The sequence below is a fragment of the Nymphaea colorata genome, chromosome 4 (assembly GCF_008831285.2).
Source record: "Nymphaea colorata isolate Beijing-Zhang1983 chromosome 4, ASM883128v2, whole genome shotgun sequence".
Lineage (NCBI taxonomy): Eukaryota > Viridiplantae > Streptophyta > Magnoliopsida > Nymphaeales > Nymphaeaceae > Nymphaea > Nymphaea colorata.
The window spans coordinates 19,361,677-19,378,796 of record NC_045141.1 but is presented as its reverse complement, the minus strand read 5'-3'; the positions used below and the strand labels follow the sequence as shown (position 1 = coordinate 19,378,796).

At 39.9% G+C, this 17,120-nt stretch overlaps 1 protein-coding gene across 1 annotated transcript in view; it reads left to right on the top strand.

Annotated features, from left to right (window-relative positions):
* Nucleotides 1–1,434: 1,434 nt before the first annotated feature.
* Nucleotides 1,435–17,120, top strand: part of LOC116252603 (acyl-CoA hydrolase 2) — a 35,643-nt gene continuing 19,957 nt past the window's right edge. Inside the window, exons 1-6 of the mRNA XM_031626977.2 lie at nt 1,435–1,711; nt 2,067–2,159; nt 4,074–4,141; nt 8,013–8,094; nt 9,914–9,960; nt 10,172–10,297. Of these exons, the coding sequence (XP_031482837.1) occupies nt 1,696–1,711; nt 2,067–2,159; nt 4,074–4,141; nt 8,013–8,094; nt 9,914–9,960; nt 10,172–10,297 (432 nt within the window). The 5' untranslated portion in view covers nt 1,435–1,695. The remainder of the gene's footprint in view (nt 1,712–2,066; nt 2,160–4,073; nt 4,142–8,012; nt 8,095–9,913; nt 9,961–10,171; nt 10,298–17,120) is intronic.

Sequence of the window (17,120 nt, the reverse complement as noted above, 5' to 3'; positions counted from 1 at the left end):
TGACGGATTGGAGACCTTCTTTTTTTTTTTTTGGCGCAATGGAGAATGCCCAACCTCCGCTAGCATTTAAGAAAACCAAACTAACAATCCATGGTTAGCATATTTGTGGCCAACTCAACAAAGTTATGCTGCGCCCTTTGAAGCAACACAACATCGTTTTATTTTGAAGCATTCGAATCTTTCAACTGAGATTGTTAGTCACAATAAATAAAACAATACCACTGTCCATTATAATCAAACAAGGGACGGCACGACTACATGTTATTTAATTTCCTGCCCATGTTCTGAACAAGGTGCTATAGCGCTTTCCCGTCAAATGGGCAGATACACCAAATAATTCACAAAGAACAAGGAGTTGCTTACAGTTTGCTCTATAATTATATTCACGATTTCATGCGTTTTTTTTTTATGTTTGACATTTAAATTCACAAACGGACGTTCGCATCATCGTCCACTGAAAGTTGATTGTACTCATGCGAGGTTTGGTGGACGAAACGACATCAACCTTGAGTGGTTTGTGTATTTTAATCCAGTTGTTTACCATGCTAAAACGATCATCAATATCCGTCGCTGTTGAACTTCATTTTTGTGCACAAGCTACTGATATTAAGAAAGTGTGTATTTATGGATGCATGCTGCAAAAATGCCAAGGATAGTTTTTACCAACATTTTCTTCACCAACTACTGCGTTTGTAAAAGTTTTACAGACGTTTTGCAGCTGTCGGTGAATCCACGTAAATGACGAACATACCCATAAGGCAACCGTCGTGTCGCCTCAACTGAAACTGACATCCAAACACAAATCACAGCAACCATCAGTAATTTTCGTAATTCCAAGACATTTTGAAATATACGAAGCGACTCATGCACCACCATAAGATTTTAGACGAGGAAGTAACAAAGCAGGGGTGGACAACAAAATTATGTATAAGGGCACTGGTTATGTAATTTTTAAAATTTAAAAGGAAACTGCCATGAAATATCAATATAAAAACAAATACTTTTTGCAATTGCCCACACATACTTCGGCTTTGTAACAAACAAAGGTTTGGTCCAGAACATGTTTGTATGATGCATCCATTCAGTAGTAAGGTTGAAATATATTTCGTAATTCGAAACATTGCTTGATTCATACGATGATGATATTTATCTAATTGAACTCGAGTGAAAAGTCACATCCAATGCGTTTTGCATTCCCCAACTTAACGTGTTTGCATCCGCACCAACAAGACGTTAGAAAGTTGTTTGTCTGGAAACAAGGCTTACAAGATTCATATAAATATAACGGGAAAAACGTTGAACAACATGTTTTGATCTGGACATAACGAATGTTCTCCCTCTCTCTCAAGTATTATTCATCCGATTTTTATGAACAACTCGATACGCGTGCGACATTTTTAAGATACGGCCGTTAATTTTGGCGGAAGAGCGGCACCTGCGCAGGGCGGCGGGACCGATGACTATTTATTTGGTTCTTCACTTTCTCCACTTTTATCGGAGCGATCAACAAAAAGGCAACGGTGAAAATCAAAGGGGTAAAGGCCAAGGAAGGTAGAAGATTCGGCAGAAGGAAGAAGGCCGGCGGCGGCGTTGATTAAACAAGCATGGCACCTATATAATGGACGACGAGGGTGGTGGACGTTTCTCTTTCTCATTCTCCCGCCATTACGTCCTTTGCCAGTCACGGAATTCTCCATGGATCGCGAAGCAGGTAATTATCCTTCCCACCCACTCTCTTTATTTATCTATACCCGTTTCCTCCCTTTCCACAAAACCTATCGTCAAAGTATTGGCGCGAAGATCCGCAAGGATCGATTGATATGCAGATGCTGCTCGATAAATAACATCCTATAATTCAAGTCCGTGGTAGCTTCCATTTGTCCTCACTATCGGGGATAAAATTACGCATCTCTGCGGGAAGGAGAAGGATTAAGGGTATAAGAGATGAAACTTCCGAAACTCCAGTGATTTGATTGCGATAAACCGAGCGAGACCACGAAGCCACTAGTTGTTAATTATTTTTCTAAATTTGTTGTTCTATTGTTTTCTGGCGTTTGGTCCAGCAGTGGTCGAGTTTCTGGGGCAAGTCCCTCTGTTACAAAGGCTTCCCGGTTCATCTTTGAAGAAAATCGCCGAAGTTGCTCGCTTCAAACATTATAGTAAGTCATGAATTATAGTTTGTCTTTGTTTTCTTTCGTTCTTTCTGATTTCAGTCATATATACATCTTGTAGACGACGAATTGTCGAACATTTCACTCTCGGACTTTTGATGGTGGAAATCATTCCGGCAGTTTTTTTTTTGGTGACTGGTTATCTTAGATGTTCTAAAACTTTGACGGATTTTCAACTTTCAAAGCAGTCACTTTCAGTTGACGCGATATGTTCTTTCGCGTGCCATCTTCATATAGCAGCAAGGTCGGCGTAAGTTGAATTTGGCAACTATCCCTCTTGATACGATTCCTATGGTAAAAGAATATGGGGAGGCATGCATCCCGGTCGCTCCTTCAAATCCCGGGCCAGGCCTTAAGACTAGGCTATGCAGCAAAAATATTGTGCAACATCTCATTATATTAAATTATTAACGACTTTGCGATAGATCTGGAACTAAGAGTTCGTGAAGAAGGCAAAAGGAAAAGAAGGGATGGGATATTTATTAGCAAACAAAATTTAACAAAATTTGAACGATAATACCACGGTTATGTATTGTTCCACGGATGTACAAGCCGAGCAAGTAAAAAGTACACAAATTACCAATGAAGCAACAACGTTCCATGAAGTCTTGAGCAGAACCTATCTGAAAATGTACTAAGCTATTGCCTGTGGCCTAATTGACTCTTTGGAGGGATATCAGGCCATAGGAGATCATATTATTGGGATTTATCTTGAGATATTGAACTTTCCGTAATTTCATCATTTTATGAGACTTCGCCTTTTATATTATTGTTTAAAACTTGCAGGAAAAATCTTCTGCAATATCATTGAAATATATGATTCTGGTGAGGACACATTTATGTACATGCATGCACAAATATGTGTGGGCATCTGTATGGTCCAAAAATTGCTAGGGAGTTGAGTCAGTTGACCACTATAGAAGGTCTGATTGGGCCTAAGTGGGCTTGGAAAAACTAATTGGCTTCAATCAACATGGAGAAAGAGGAAAAAGAGAAAAAAAAAAGGCAAAATGTGACGATGAACAAGTAGAAAGGATAAGCAAAAAAATAGTGAAAAAAAGAAGAACAAGAATAAGAAGTGAATATGAGTTAAAAACTCTCGCTTTGACCAACACATTGGAAATGATCCCTGAAACCCTTTTCTTTTGCAGTGGTCTATGTTCTCAGAATATCTTTCACTCAAAAGTGGTTGTATTCACTTTATGCTTCCCTTTTATCAAATGCAGAAAACCATCGACCAAGCTGATTTTGCTTGTCTCCATTCTTTCGAGGCAGTGCAGTGTAACAACTGTTTGTGGATGGAGGGGCAACAAACAACTCCTCTCTCTTTCTCTCTCCATCTCTTATGTGTAGGCGCTAAGATGGTTTCTGGACAATGATTGGAAAATAATTAGATGGAAGACAGTGGTTGGCCATCATCGGAAGGTTTACAGTTTTTTGAACTGACCAATAGAATGATAAGAAAATGACTGCAAATTGCAGCCAGTTGCCAATGTTTGGCTGATGATGTGGGAGAGAGATGGATTGTGAAGCCCTCATTGTTGACTTTCCCTCTCCCTCTGGAAGCATGTAAATGGTTTGAAAGGCACGTCTTATGTGTGTGTTTGTATCCTTTGTTTCAGTGACTGTTGGTCAATCTGGTTTGGTTTGGAAGACACATCCTATGTGGGTGTATGCTTTCTTTGTTTCAATGGCTATTGGTCAATCTGGTTTGCTGTCTGTGAAACTAGGCTCCTACATGCCTCCCTGAGATGCTGGGTCGATGTTTAACTTTATATTCTAGGCCCTTTTTTTAATTTTATATGTACTTAGTTTGAGATTTTTCATTAGTTCTTTAAGGCATTCCCTCTGTTGTACTTAGGAAAAATTTTGCCAAGTCTTTATTTGCTTCCTTTTCTATAGATCGTGGAGAGTACATTGTTCACGAGGGAGAAGCTGGTGATGGTGTCTACTTTATTTGGGATGGGGAGGTATGCCTTTTCATTTCTGCATCTGTTTTCATAAAGCCTGTTAAACTTGGGTCTTTGGCGACTTGTTTTGCGGCTGTGCATGAGTATACGCATGCAGACTGACATTATCATTATAAAGCTTGTTAGCATCTCCTTCATCATGTTCATGAATTTGAAGCTGAGGCAGGGAACTTTAGGGTTTTCTTAACTGATTTTTGTTTGGGAATGCTCAGAATTAATCATGCACATGAAATATGTGATTTTGCTAATAATGTGCTGGTACTCTCCCCTCCTTCCATAATCATACAGTTAATTATGCCTGTGCGGTTGAGATTCTACTAGTAATGTGCCAATGCTCTTCTCTCCGACACACACACACACACACACACACACACAAAAGAGAGAGAGAGAGAGAGAGAGAGAGAGAGAGAGAGAGAGAGATGAGGCAAAAAGTAACCTGTGCTTCTCTATTTTTTATTTTATGGGCTTTCACACGAGAAAAATGCCCCTATACTACTAATAAGAAAGTAACATAAAGAATATGAACAGTTTAGGTCAACCATGTTCTCAAAATGCTTCCTCTAGTGGGAGCTTAAATGTGTGAATCATTAACCCCAACTTGTGTGCGACTTCTATATAATTTGTTTTCCAAAAACTTTATTGAGATGATCCATCAGTTTATGTTGTCTTCCTACGTAAAACATCTTGATGGTCTCATCCTGTAATTTTTTTCCATGATGAAATGACAATCTAGTCTTATATGCTCAGTTATTTCTTGATGGTTTGATTAGAAAATGAAATATAAATTTTCTGTGACATAATGTCATGGAGACAGATGTGTATTCTAATCACCTGATAGGGACCTTATCCTAATTCCTTCATTTGCATCCAATAGCTCAGTATTCTGATTTTCATTGGAACAAGAGACGATATCCTGCTTCTTGCAGTTCCTTGGCACAAGATTTCCTCCAACTAATGCACAGTATCTTATGGTGAACCTCTCTCTCCCTGTAAAAATTAAAGATTGTTCCAAAGATAAAGAATGTGTTAGATTTGGAGAAGGCCACTGCAGTCTATGGTTGCTGGAAGATGATGCAAAAGAGAAGGAGATGCTTGAGAGTCACAATGCAGAGGGCGGGCATGACCTGATTATCTAGATCCGACATGTCTACCAAATGGTCATAGTAAAGGAAAAAGAAAATACATAGCATACACTTTTTGCTTTTGGACACACAGAAATAACAATTATTTCACATGCTATCTGCTTCAACAATTATGACTTTGTTAAAGTAATATTTTGTGTTTAAAGTTTAAACCATAATTATTTGACCGGAAAGCCAGTGACAGATAAGATATGTGAAGCATTATGATAAAGTGAGTTATTCAAAAATTTATTAGGAAGTGAGAAGTGACAGTCCTCAGATGATTGATATAAACAGAAAACAAAATATAAACCAAGTGGATAGCAAATTTGAATTGTTTGTAAAGTGAACAGGAAGTAAATGAGAAATGAACAAAGGGTCAACTCGGAGAAAAACAGAAAGGGATCTGCAATTAAATGAAATAAAACAACCATAAACTCATGTTACTTTTATTATATAAATTTATGGGAGCTTCAGGCTTGAACGAGACCCGACCCAGATTCAGTGAACTTGGAGGCGGTGACAATGGCTTTGACCTTACTGAAAAAGCAAGTGAACATGTATTAGTTCCTGATTGTTTAAATTTTAGAACTACTCTTTTATGCTGCACTTTATGCTGCTGGCAGTGTGGGTCTGTGGGTTGGTGAATCCATCTGTCTAAATTAGAACGGATGGGTTTGACTTTTTCTGGCAGGATTGGAACTGGGGAAAAAGGGTTCGGGAGCCTCCTTGTTACCCAGTGATATGATAAGACTGTTAGAATAGAAGAAGAACAGTCCTGCTCTTTTAATTTCTCTTTAGTAATTGCATCCTTAAATGAGTCAGGTCCTTTGGGGGTTAGATTTGTGGGCCCATGATCCAGGTATTCCCCTTAAATGCTTATAATTTGGGTTGTTAAGGAGGACCAGAATTTACTCAATACAAGTGCTTTGATGGCTGGAGGAGATCCCCCACACACCACACCCACCCCCCCAAACAAACAAAGTGGGATGAATCACACATTTCCTCTCTTACTTCTCTCTGCAAAATTCTTCCTTAAGCTATGTTTTTCAGTATTATTGGCATTATCTGGTATCAGAGCCCATGTCATGGCAAGAAGGGGAGCAATGGCAAAGAGTAACTGCGAGGGAGGTGATGGCGGCATTGGAGGGATTCAAGCATCAAACAAATGGTTTTTAGGGGGAGGGGTTGATATAATAAGACCGTTAAAATTGAAGAACAATGATCCTGTTCTTTTAATTTCTCTTTACTACTTGCATCCTTAAATGAGTTGGGTCCCCTGGGGGTTAGATTTATGGACCCATGATCCAAGTATTTTCCTTAAATGCCTGCAGTTAGGGTTGTTAAGGAGGATGAAAATTTACTCAATACGAGTGCCTTGATGGCTGGAGGAGTTTTCTCCCTCGAAGTGGGATTAGTACTCATTTCCTCTCCTACTTCTCTCTGCAAATTCTCTTTTATTTTATGTTTTTTGGTATTTTGGGCATCAATGAGGACCTTGTTTTGAAAAAAGTACACCATTTGAAGGCTTTGTCTGGACCAACTAGTAAGATGAATAGATTGATCTCGACTTGGAGAATCCATATTCACATCCTTTTCATGCTTATGCTTGCTTTAAAAAAAGTTAGTCCCATGTGAAATACTGGGGTTTCATATTCCATATACATCCATGTTTTTCCTTTTTGCAAGGGTTTTCTTGTCCTTTGATGAAAGGCTTCAGAATTCTAAATGAACTAATTGTTATTATAATATATTTATTCTTATACCTGAACTGGTGGCTCACTTTTCCTAAGAAAGAAAGAAATACAACAAGGTACTCTCAATCCCTCGGGAGTGAGATTCATCACCTGGAAAACAAGTTCTCATTTAGGCAATTTTTGGGGACAGATTAGATTGGAAGCACCATTGCAGAATTCAGATTTTGACACTAATGGAGGATAAGCTATGTGACTGCAAGGACTCAAATGAAGTTGTGTTGTGGAATACAGAAGTCCATAGCATGATACTTGTTGAAGTGAAGCAGTTGCACAACCAAAAAAGGATTCCAGTTTTGCATCGGTTTGAGAGATATATCATTGAATTCTTAATGTACCATATGAACATGTCTTCCTTTATCAGTTATGCAAAGCAGGATGTGATGGGTATCTGATGATTAGTGCCTGCTCCCATATCCTATAGGATATGTGTAATTATTGAGGCAGCATCATGTTCGCAGCGTAAGGGGACAGACTGAAAAGCTGAAAGTTGACGGCCTTTCATATGGTTTACATTGGTATTTGCTCATTATGTGCCACAATTAATATTATATTGGAAAGCAATTTAGTACACTTGATACAGGAATGCAAAATCCAAATAGAATACATTATGAACTTCTAAACCTTCAACTAACATGAAATGGGTGTAGTGCTCTTGCCATTTATGCCCTCCACACCTTTCACAACAAATGACTAGCACAAATGCCATGAGGTTTGTGATCCCATCTTAGCTTGGATCAGATATTTGGTGCGCATATGCACTCCTTAGTGGCCTGCTCTTTTTTTCTTTGTTTTTTTACTCTTCACAGTTTTTTATTTCATATATTTATATATTTCTAATCATGGTTAACAAAAATGGATATTTTTTTTAATTATGCATTTGAATAGCTTTAGTTTGTAGTTTGCTAATTGTAAGAAGGCTGTGCAATTTCGTCAAGATAAAAAGTTACCTTACGCTTGTAGTCTAAGATCATTTGACATAACTATCTGTCGCAGGCTGAGGTTTCTATATCTGCTAATACTGTTGAAGCAAGTCAATCAGAACTTTTGTTGAAAAAATATGATTTTTTTGGTTATGGTAAGTAACTTTTTGTGTCTTTCTATTTATTGCTTATATTTATATATTGTCCAGCAACTGCAATACTATGAGTTGTATTTTCTGTTTCTAAATCTTTGAGTCTAATTTCACTATGTATTGTGACTTGTCCAGATCCCTTCATAGTATCTTATCTGCACGTTTCCTTAAATTCGTATTTGATATGTGGATGGAAAAGTATTCGGACTTGTGCTTAATTAGTTTACTAGGTTCAGATCCAATTTATGTAATTCATGCAATGATTCGCAAGTTGCAATATCATGGTGGTTCTAGTAAAACCTGAAAGTAAATTTATGATAAAAAATTATCTGGTATAATTAAATATGAGAAGAATAAACATTAACGGTGTGTTCGTTGTCATGGATGAACACACATATGTATGGCTTTGTATCTATATATGGTGTGTTGTGCCTGCCTGCCTGCAGCAGTGTGGTCATAGCTAAATTAAACCTACTGCATATGGGAAACCAGACCAGAGTCTGGTGCTTAAGCTAGCATGTTTTGGCTACGTGGATGATAATAGTTTCCAACACAATGAAGCTCGGGACATGCTATTTGCTTCTGAAAAAAGAAGTTCAAATCAAGAACAAAATGGTGGCACCTGAATGAAGAGAAGATAATTGTTTATAAACAAACCTGTATGTGATCAGGAGGCCAATTGATGACCAAATTTAAGTCAGTTAAGATGTTCACTTGTCAGCTAACATACTATCGTCCTTAATAGATAAATTTGGTACTAATTGTGATTGCTGATGCATTCAAGCTTTCAGGCGGAATATGGTTGGAGGACATTTCACTCTAGACTAGATCTTAATTAATTATGTCATGTAATTTCTTATGAAAATAAAATTTAACTTAATCTTAGCTTGCATGAAACATTAACACTACTTGTGCTGTTTTTTTCTCAACAAACATAAAGAAAGCCAAGAAAGGGGAAAAATCTCTATATTTTGGAAAAAAATTGCCAAATTGAAGCCTTGCATATTCTTTTCATGGGTTTATCATTTTCTTCCATGTTTTCTCTTTCTTAGGAAATTTTTTTTAATATATTTTAATATTTTGATGTTCTTCTAAAATCTTAATAACTATTTTATATTTTGATCAACGTTTTTTATATGAAAATTAGTAGAAGATCCAAATTTTCATAATTTTATATATTTTTATAAATTTTATAATTTTAGTTTTTTGAATTGCCTAGATTTTTCCAAGAAAAATGAACTTCCCATTTAATACTCAGGAAAAACCTCGCTAATAACAAACCAGAAAAATATTGTGAAATTGCATGAGACTCCCAATTTTTCTTTTTAATTTTTCAATGTAAAAATAAACTTCTAATTAGCTTAGTCTATAGAGTTCAGATATAAAAATGTGGAGATCAGATGTTTACCCATATCCATATTATTGGCACGACAATGACAACTAAGCAAATGATGTGTCTAGCTACTAAGATTCATGTGTGAGGACACCTTATATATAATTAGACTATTAATTTGAAAACATATATGATGGGACATAATCACATGAATTGTGAAGTTAAATGGGTATGATGATACCTAACTGGATGAGGTGTACATTACATTGTTTGATTCTCTGCCATTAATTTTAGTGTATGATATGTGTTTATTATTATGTTAATCAATAGTGATGTACAAATTTAGGATGCCACATAAATGGTTTTGAAACTATAGTTCATTACCAACATGAATAATATCTAGCAGAAAAACTCAAATATTGTTTCATTCAGAGCTCCTGTGCATTTGCATGCGTTACTTGTGTATGCTGATTCTTAAAATTTTTGCAGGTATTGGTACTTCTGTACACCAAGCAGATGTTATTGCACTGGGCAAGGTCTAGGAACATTTTCTGGTTTGCAATATTTATGCCTATATAGTGTCTTTCTTCTGTCAAATGCATAGACTGGCCAGCCTTTAGTTTCAGTTAGATCTGCAGTTGGATGGCAGGCCCTATGGCTTTTGGATGTTGGTATATAAATTGCATTGCTAGTCGGTGGAAAACATTCAGGGAGTTGTCTGATGAAGTTCCTGGTCTTCTTTTGCAGTTGACATGCTTGATTTTATACAATGAGAACACACCTTTATTGCAACCAAAGTCTTTATGGAATGCAGAGGAGACACCTGAGACATGTTCACTGATGGAGCAGATATTGCACTTGGAGCCTTTAGAAGTGAGTGCATCAATGTGTATGTTATGTGAACGGAAAAAAAGTCCCCCTATCACATTAAAATGTATATGTTTGAAAGAAAGTTTCATTAAACCACTTATGAGTTATGCCCCCCACAAAAAAAAAAAAAAATTCTTTAGATCATGCTCTAGCATACCACCTGTCGAGCTTATTCATCGGCTAACAAAGGCAGAATTGAATAATTTTACACTTTTGCAAAGTTAAAATGTGCCTAGATGTCCTAGCCAGTTTAGGGGAGCTTGATTGCGTATGCTGGTGCCCAGCTGGTCAACTAGGTTAAAGAACCTATTGCTAACTTATGTATGCCTAGATCTGCCTGGTCAGCCATGTTCTTGTGCTTGCCTAGTTGTCCCGGGTTGTCCATGCCTGCACTTATCCTCTCATTTTCCCTTTTACATAAGTTATTTTGTCTTTTATGCTGTTTGTTTTCCCCATATCCGTTTTATATACATGGAGGTGATGGCAGCAAGATTTTTTTTTTTTTTTGTATGTGACATGTCATGTTGTTAGTTATCTTTTCCACATTCATTGCATGTAACACCCCAAAAAAAGTTAGTCTCGTATTGAAGATTATGAGGGATCTTTAAGGGCTTATAAAGGGGGTTATTAGATAGATGGTTGTCCTGGTTTCTGCCCTTTTGGAGTGCTGGAGCCAAAATTGCTAGGAGGAGGGTTGGGATCCGTCGAACCAGGGCCGGAGCCCAAAAGTGGGTCGGGTTGTTATAGTGGTATTAGAGCCGGTTCAACACTCAGACCTAGGGTCTTACCCGTGCAGACGCGTGTGCTCTGAGGGGTTGGATTGTAACACCCAAAAAATTTAGTCTTGTATTAAAGATTGTGAGGGATCTTCAGGGGCTTATAATGAGGGTTATTGAATAGATGGTTTTTCTAGTTGCTACCCTTTTTGGGGGTTGAAGCTGAAACTGCTAGGAGGCGGGTTGGGATCCGCCGGACTAGGGGTTCAAGCCTAAAAGTGGGTGGGGTTGTTATATTGCATGTCTTTACATGTTGTTGTGCTTGCCTATTGTGTCCTGGGTTGTCCATGCCTGCCACTTATCCTCTCCTTTTACCTTTTACATGTTTTTTTGTTAGTTTTATGCTTTTCTTTTTCCCCATATCCATTTTATATACATGGAGGTGATGGCGGCAATTTTTTTGTATGTGATATGTCGCATTGTTAGCTATCTTTGTCCACATTCATTGCATGTCTTTACATGTTTTCCAAGATTTTTTCAAACTTGTAGAAATAAAACATGATTGTGCATATGACACGTGTGTATAAAAGAAATAATTAGTTGACTTTACCACCCTTTTGGCTTTTTTGGGTTCTAGCTAGTAGGGCTGCATAATGGATAAACTTTAGTTCAATCTGTTAAGCTCGGGTCGAGCTTGGTTCAAATAAGTCGAATCGAGCCTGGATGGACTTGTTTACTTCTAGAGTCGAGCTTGTGCTGGAAAGATTCTTGTGAGCTTGTTTAAATTCATTTCTCTCACATATGACATGCTTTGTTCTTTTTAACTTAAAGCTTGATTTTGGTGTAATATGATAGCTTTTGAATGACAAAAGCGGCTTCATTTCCAAAACCCGCTGCTGCTGCTCTCATGTCCTCTTTAAAGTTTGTAGAAACACGCAGCGGAAGAAGAGAAAGGAAAACAAACACAGGATTTACGTGGAAAACCTCGGAACAATGTGAAAAAACACGGGAAAGCTCTAACCTAGGGGCAAAACCGCAACACTAGGAGAGAGCAATCTTAATTCACTTAATCAACAATTACAATAAGTGATTAGAATACTCCCTCCGCAACACTAGGGAACCGAGCCCGTCCTCGGTTTCCGCGCCCATGGGTATCGGGTCCATATTCGGACCCGGTTCCCTATTACACGGCATTCTAACACTCCCCCTCAAGCTTGGCATACATGTCAAACATGCCAAGCTTGCTAACATTCTTTTCAAATTGAGATGTACATAAGGCTTTAGTTAGAACATCTGCAATTTGATCTTCAGACTTCATATAAGGAATGATCAACTCCTTTGAATCTATGCGTTCCCGTATGAAGTGGCGATCTATCTCCACATGTTTGGTTCTGTCATGCAGGCCGGGATTATTTGTCAGGTTAATCGCAGACTTATTGTCACAATACATTTTCATCTTCTCTTCATTTTCAATTCCAATATCTGCTAGAAGAATCTTTAGCCATAACATCTCTTTAACTCCCATAGCAACAGCCCTGTATTCAGCCTCAGCACTGGATCTAGAACATACCTCCTGCCTTTTACTCCTCCATACCACCAGGTTTCCCCCTAGAAAGATGCAGTACCCTGTGGTAGACCTTCTGGTATCCATGCAACCAACCCAATCACCGTCAGAGTATCCTTCAATATTAAGTTTGTCCTGTCGTGTATACAGTAACCCTTTACCTGGGTTATTTTACAGGTACCCCAGCACTCTTTCTGCACTCTTCCAGTGACAATCAGTAGGAGCATGCATAAACTGACTCAACACATTTACAACATAAGTAATATCAGGGCGAGTAAGAGTAAGATAAATAAGCTTACCAACCAGCATCTGATACCATCCTTTTTCTTCCTCATCCAAGATGTTACCAGTTTTGATACTTATCTTTGTACCTGACTCCATTGGAGTTAGAAAGGGCCTGCATCCCAGTTTACCTGTCACTTTCAAGAGGTCCAGAGTGTACTTCCTTTGGCTCATAACAAGCCCTGTCTCTGATCGAGCAATCTCTATTCCCAGAAAGTACCTTAATTTTTCCAGATCTTTAAGGTCAAATTCAGCAGCTAACCTCTCCTTCATCTTCCTTTTCTCTTATTCATCATCTCCTGTGACAATCATATTATCAACATACACAAGAAAAATGCTCACCAGGCCACTTATCTGCTTAATGAACAGGGTATGATCACCATTTCCTTGTTTGTACCAATTTGTCTTCATTACCACCCTCAGTCTTTCAAACCATGCTCTAGAGGACTGCTTCAGGCCGTATAGGGCCTTCTTGAGATGACAACATTTTCTACTTTGAGCATATCCTGGAGGCATGCTCATCTAGACCTCCTCCTCTAGATGGCCGTTCAAGAAGACGTTCTTGACATCAAGCTGGTCTATGCCCCACTTCTTTTGCACTGCAATTGCAAAAATGACCCTCACAGTCTTCAGTTTTGCAACAGGAGCAAAGGTTCAAGATAGTTAATTCCGTATTTTTGGTTGAACCCCTTTGCAACCAGACGAGCTTTATACCATTCCATAGTGCCATCAGGTTTATACTTCACACTAAACACCCACTTGGAATCAACTAAGTGAGTCCCCTTGGGAATATCGACCACTTCCCAAGTGTTGTTCTTTGCCAAGGCATCTATCTCCTCTGTCATAACCTGTAGCCATTTAGGATCCTCTCTAGCATCTTCCACACACCTGGGAATCACAGACATAGACAGAGTGGTAATAAAACATTTGTATTCTTTACTGAGTTTTGAATATGAGACAAATCTCTGAATAGGGTGAGAAGTACATGACCTGGTCCCCTTGCGCAGGGCTATGGGAAGCTCTTCATTCATTGGACTTGGTTCATTCGAGGAACTCACAGGATTGGGATTGGTTACATCAACAGTCTCAACCACATCTTTATCCTTTCTAGTGTAAACCTGCCCAAACAAATGATCACGGGATGTGGGCTGATCATCCACAGGGCCCCCTTTCACATGACTGTCTTTATCATCTCTGACTGTATCTTCCACACTGTGACTAAGTTTGTAGTCCAAGAAGTCAGTAAATTGAATAAGCTGATTTGGAGAATACTCTTCCACACTGTCTCCTATACACTCCCCCTGAAGAGGATTCACAGGAAAATGCCTCATGTTCATGAAAGGTAACATCTCGGGAGACATAGATTTTAGAGGTAGTAGGATCAATACATTTATATCCCTTATGAGTGGAGGAATACCCCAAGAAGACAACTTTGACAGACCGAGGGTCAAGTTTCTTGATGGTGGGACTATGGTTATGAACAAAGCAAACACACCCGAACACCCGAGGAGTAAGAGGCCAGGGGTTATGAGTGGGACTGAGCACAGAGTAAGGAGTACGACCATTCAACACACGAGTGGGCATACGGTTGATGAGGTGGGCACTAGTGAGGAGAGCATCGCCCCAGTAGCGCTTAGGAACGTGCCTGTGGAACATAATAGCTCGGGTGACATCTAATAAATGGCGATTTTTACGTTCGGCCACGCCATTTTGAGGAGTATAACTACAAGACGTCTCATGAACAATACCCTTGCCCCGCAGGAAGTCCTCAAGGGATTGAGAGACATACTCCCTGACATTATCAGTACGGAAAATCTGAACAGAGGTCTGAAATTGATTTTCGACAAAGGCAACAAAATTTTTGACAACGACAGGAACCTCACTGCGTTCTTTCAACAAGTACACGAACGTACAACGAGAGTAGTCATCAATCAGAGTCATAAAGTAATGGAAACCACGACAAGTGGGTACTCTCGAAGGACCCCAAACATCAGAGTGAACCAAAGCAAAAGGACGAGTGGTTTTATTGATAGACATAGGGTACAAAGCCCTAACATGCTTAGCAAACTGACACACTTCACATGTGAAGGAGTCCATGGAAACAGAAGTAAACAACCTAGGAAACAACTTCTTAATCAACTGGAATGAGAGATGTCCAAGGTGCTCGTGCCATCTCATAATGCTAGGCCTGTCCTCCACGCCCGTCAACTGTCTGCTAGTGGTTGAGATGAGAGCAGAGGCAACCTGTACGGGCAGTCTGTAGAGGCCCTAAATAACCGAACCAATCCCAATCTTCTTCCCCGTCACCAAGTCCTGCAGGGTACAATGATCAACAGAGAAAATTAGATTACAATTGAGTTCTTTGGTGATACTACTGACAGATAACAAATTCACAGGAATATTGAGAACATGAAGAGCATTATGCAGAAGATATTTATTTAATAAGGACAAACTCCCTTTTCCAGCCACAAAGATCGAGGACCCATCAGCCATAGATACGCGTTGCTGCCCTGAAGACAATTTGTACTCTTGAAACATCTTAGGGTTTCCTGTCATATGATGAGTAACTCCACTGTCAACTACCCAATCACCAAGTAAGGGATTACCTTGATCACTTGTGGCAACAAGAGCTTGGGCTAACTGAGCTCCCTCAGACGTGGAGGCTTCCTCCTTAGTAGTAGATAACCGGCTGATGTAAGCTTGTAATTCCTTGATTTGGTCAGAGGAAAGCTTCGGTTTTTCAACACTGGGAGAGCTAGTATCAGGCACAGGAGGACCCCGCCTACCAGAGGGAGGACGACCACGGGTGAGCCTCTTCTCAGGATGAAGATCCCAACAAAAATCAACTGAGTGTCCCAACTTGTTACAGTGATTGCAACGTCGAATAGGACGCTGCCCAGTCCCTGGAGCATGGCTAACAAAAGCAGAGGGTGAACTACCATGACTAGAGTCAATATGCATCACTTGACGGCGTTGTTCCTCGGATTCCACCCGGGCATACACCTCCTCAATTCCAGGGGTCTCGTCACAGTTGAGAATTTGACTCCTAATGGATTTAGACTCATCACGCAGACCTCCCAGAAAAATAAAAGTGCGGTCCATCCATTCTTTCTGCCAGTACAGTTCATGATCAGAACCACAATTCCAGTCATCATTCACATGACAGTTCCTCCCATTTGGTCTTCAGGGTTGCATAGAAGGATGCCACAGACAAGTCACCCTGTTTAAGAGAATAGATGCTGCATTTAATCTGGTATGTACTCAGGATTCTCTTTTTACAGCCATACATCCTCGCAAGCACAGTCCACATGTCATATGAGGTCAACTTTCGCAAAATAAGGGGCTGAATATCAGCAGAAACAGAATTAATAATCCAAACCTTAACTTGACTATCTTCCAATGCCCAAGTCGCCCATCCAGGATCAGTTTTACTAGGCGCAGGTTTCTCCCCAGTGATATAGGGCAGACGACCACGACTGGTGATCCCAATTTCAAGCGCAGCAGACCAAGGGAGATAATTGTCTTTGTTCAGTCGAATAGAGGTGACTTGAACAGGCAAATTTTCGCTCTTGGTATTACTGCCCGTGTCAAAGGTAACATCGGTCTTGGAAGTCATCTCTTCAGCCACAACGACCACAAAAAAAAAATCTAACAGTCAGAGAATACCAGAAAAACGCAGGAGGAGGACCCGGGCGCTGTGGCACTTTGCCTACAATGGAAGACGGGCAGCGGGATTTCCGGCAAGCAGGCACAGGGCGGGGAACAGGCCAGGCGACGGCGGGCGGCGTCGAACAGCGAGCGGCGTCGGCGCACCCAGGCGACGTCGGGCGGTGTCAGACAGGCGGACGGGGGCAGCGCACTCCAGGCAATGGCAGGCGGCGGTGGGACGGCGTGCTGCGTCGGCGGCGGGACTTAGGGCGACGTCGGAGATAGAACTCCAGCAAGGTCAGACTTAGGGTTCCAAAAAAACCCTAAATCACACACAAACGAAGAAGCCAAACAACACGATTTTGGCTCTGATACCATATAGAAACACGCAGCGGAAGAAGAGAAAGGAAAACAAACACAAGATTTACGTGGAAAACCTCAGAACGAGGTGAAAAACCACGGGGAAGCTCTAACCTAGAGGCAAAACCGCAACCCTAGGAGAGAGAAATCTTAATTCACTTAATCAACAATTACAATATGCGATTAGAATAAAAGAGGGAGGAAGAGAGACCCGCCTAGGGTCCATATCCGGACCATGGGTACCGGGTCCATGGGT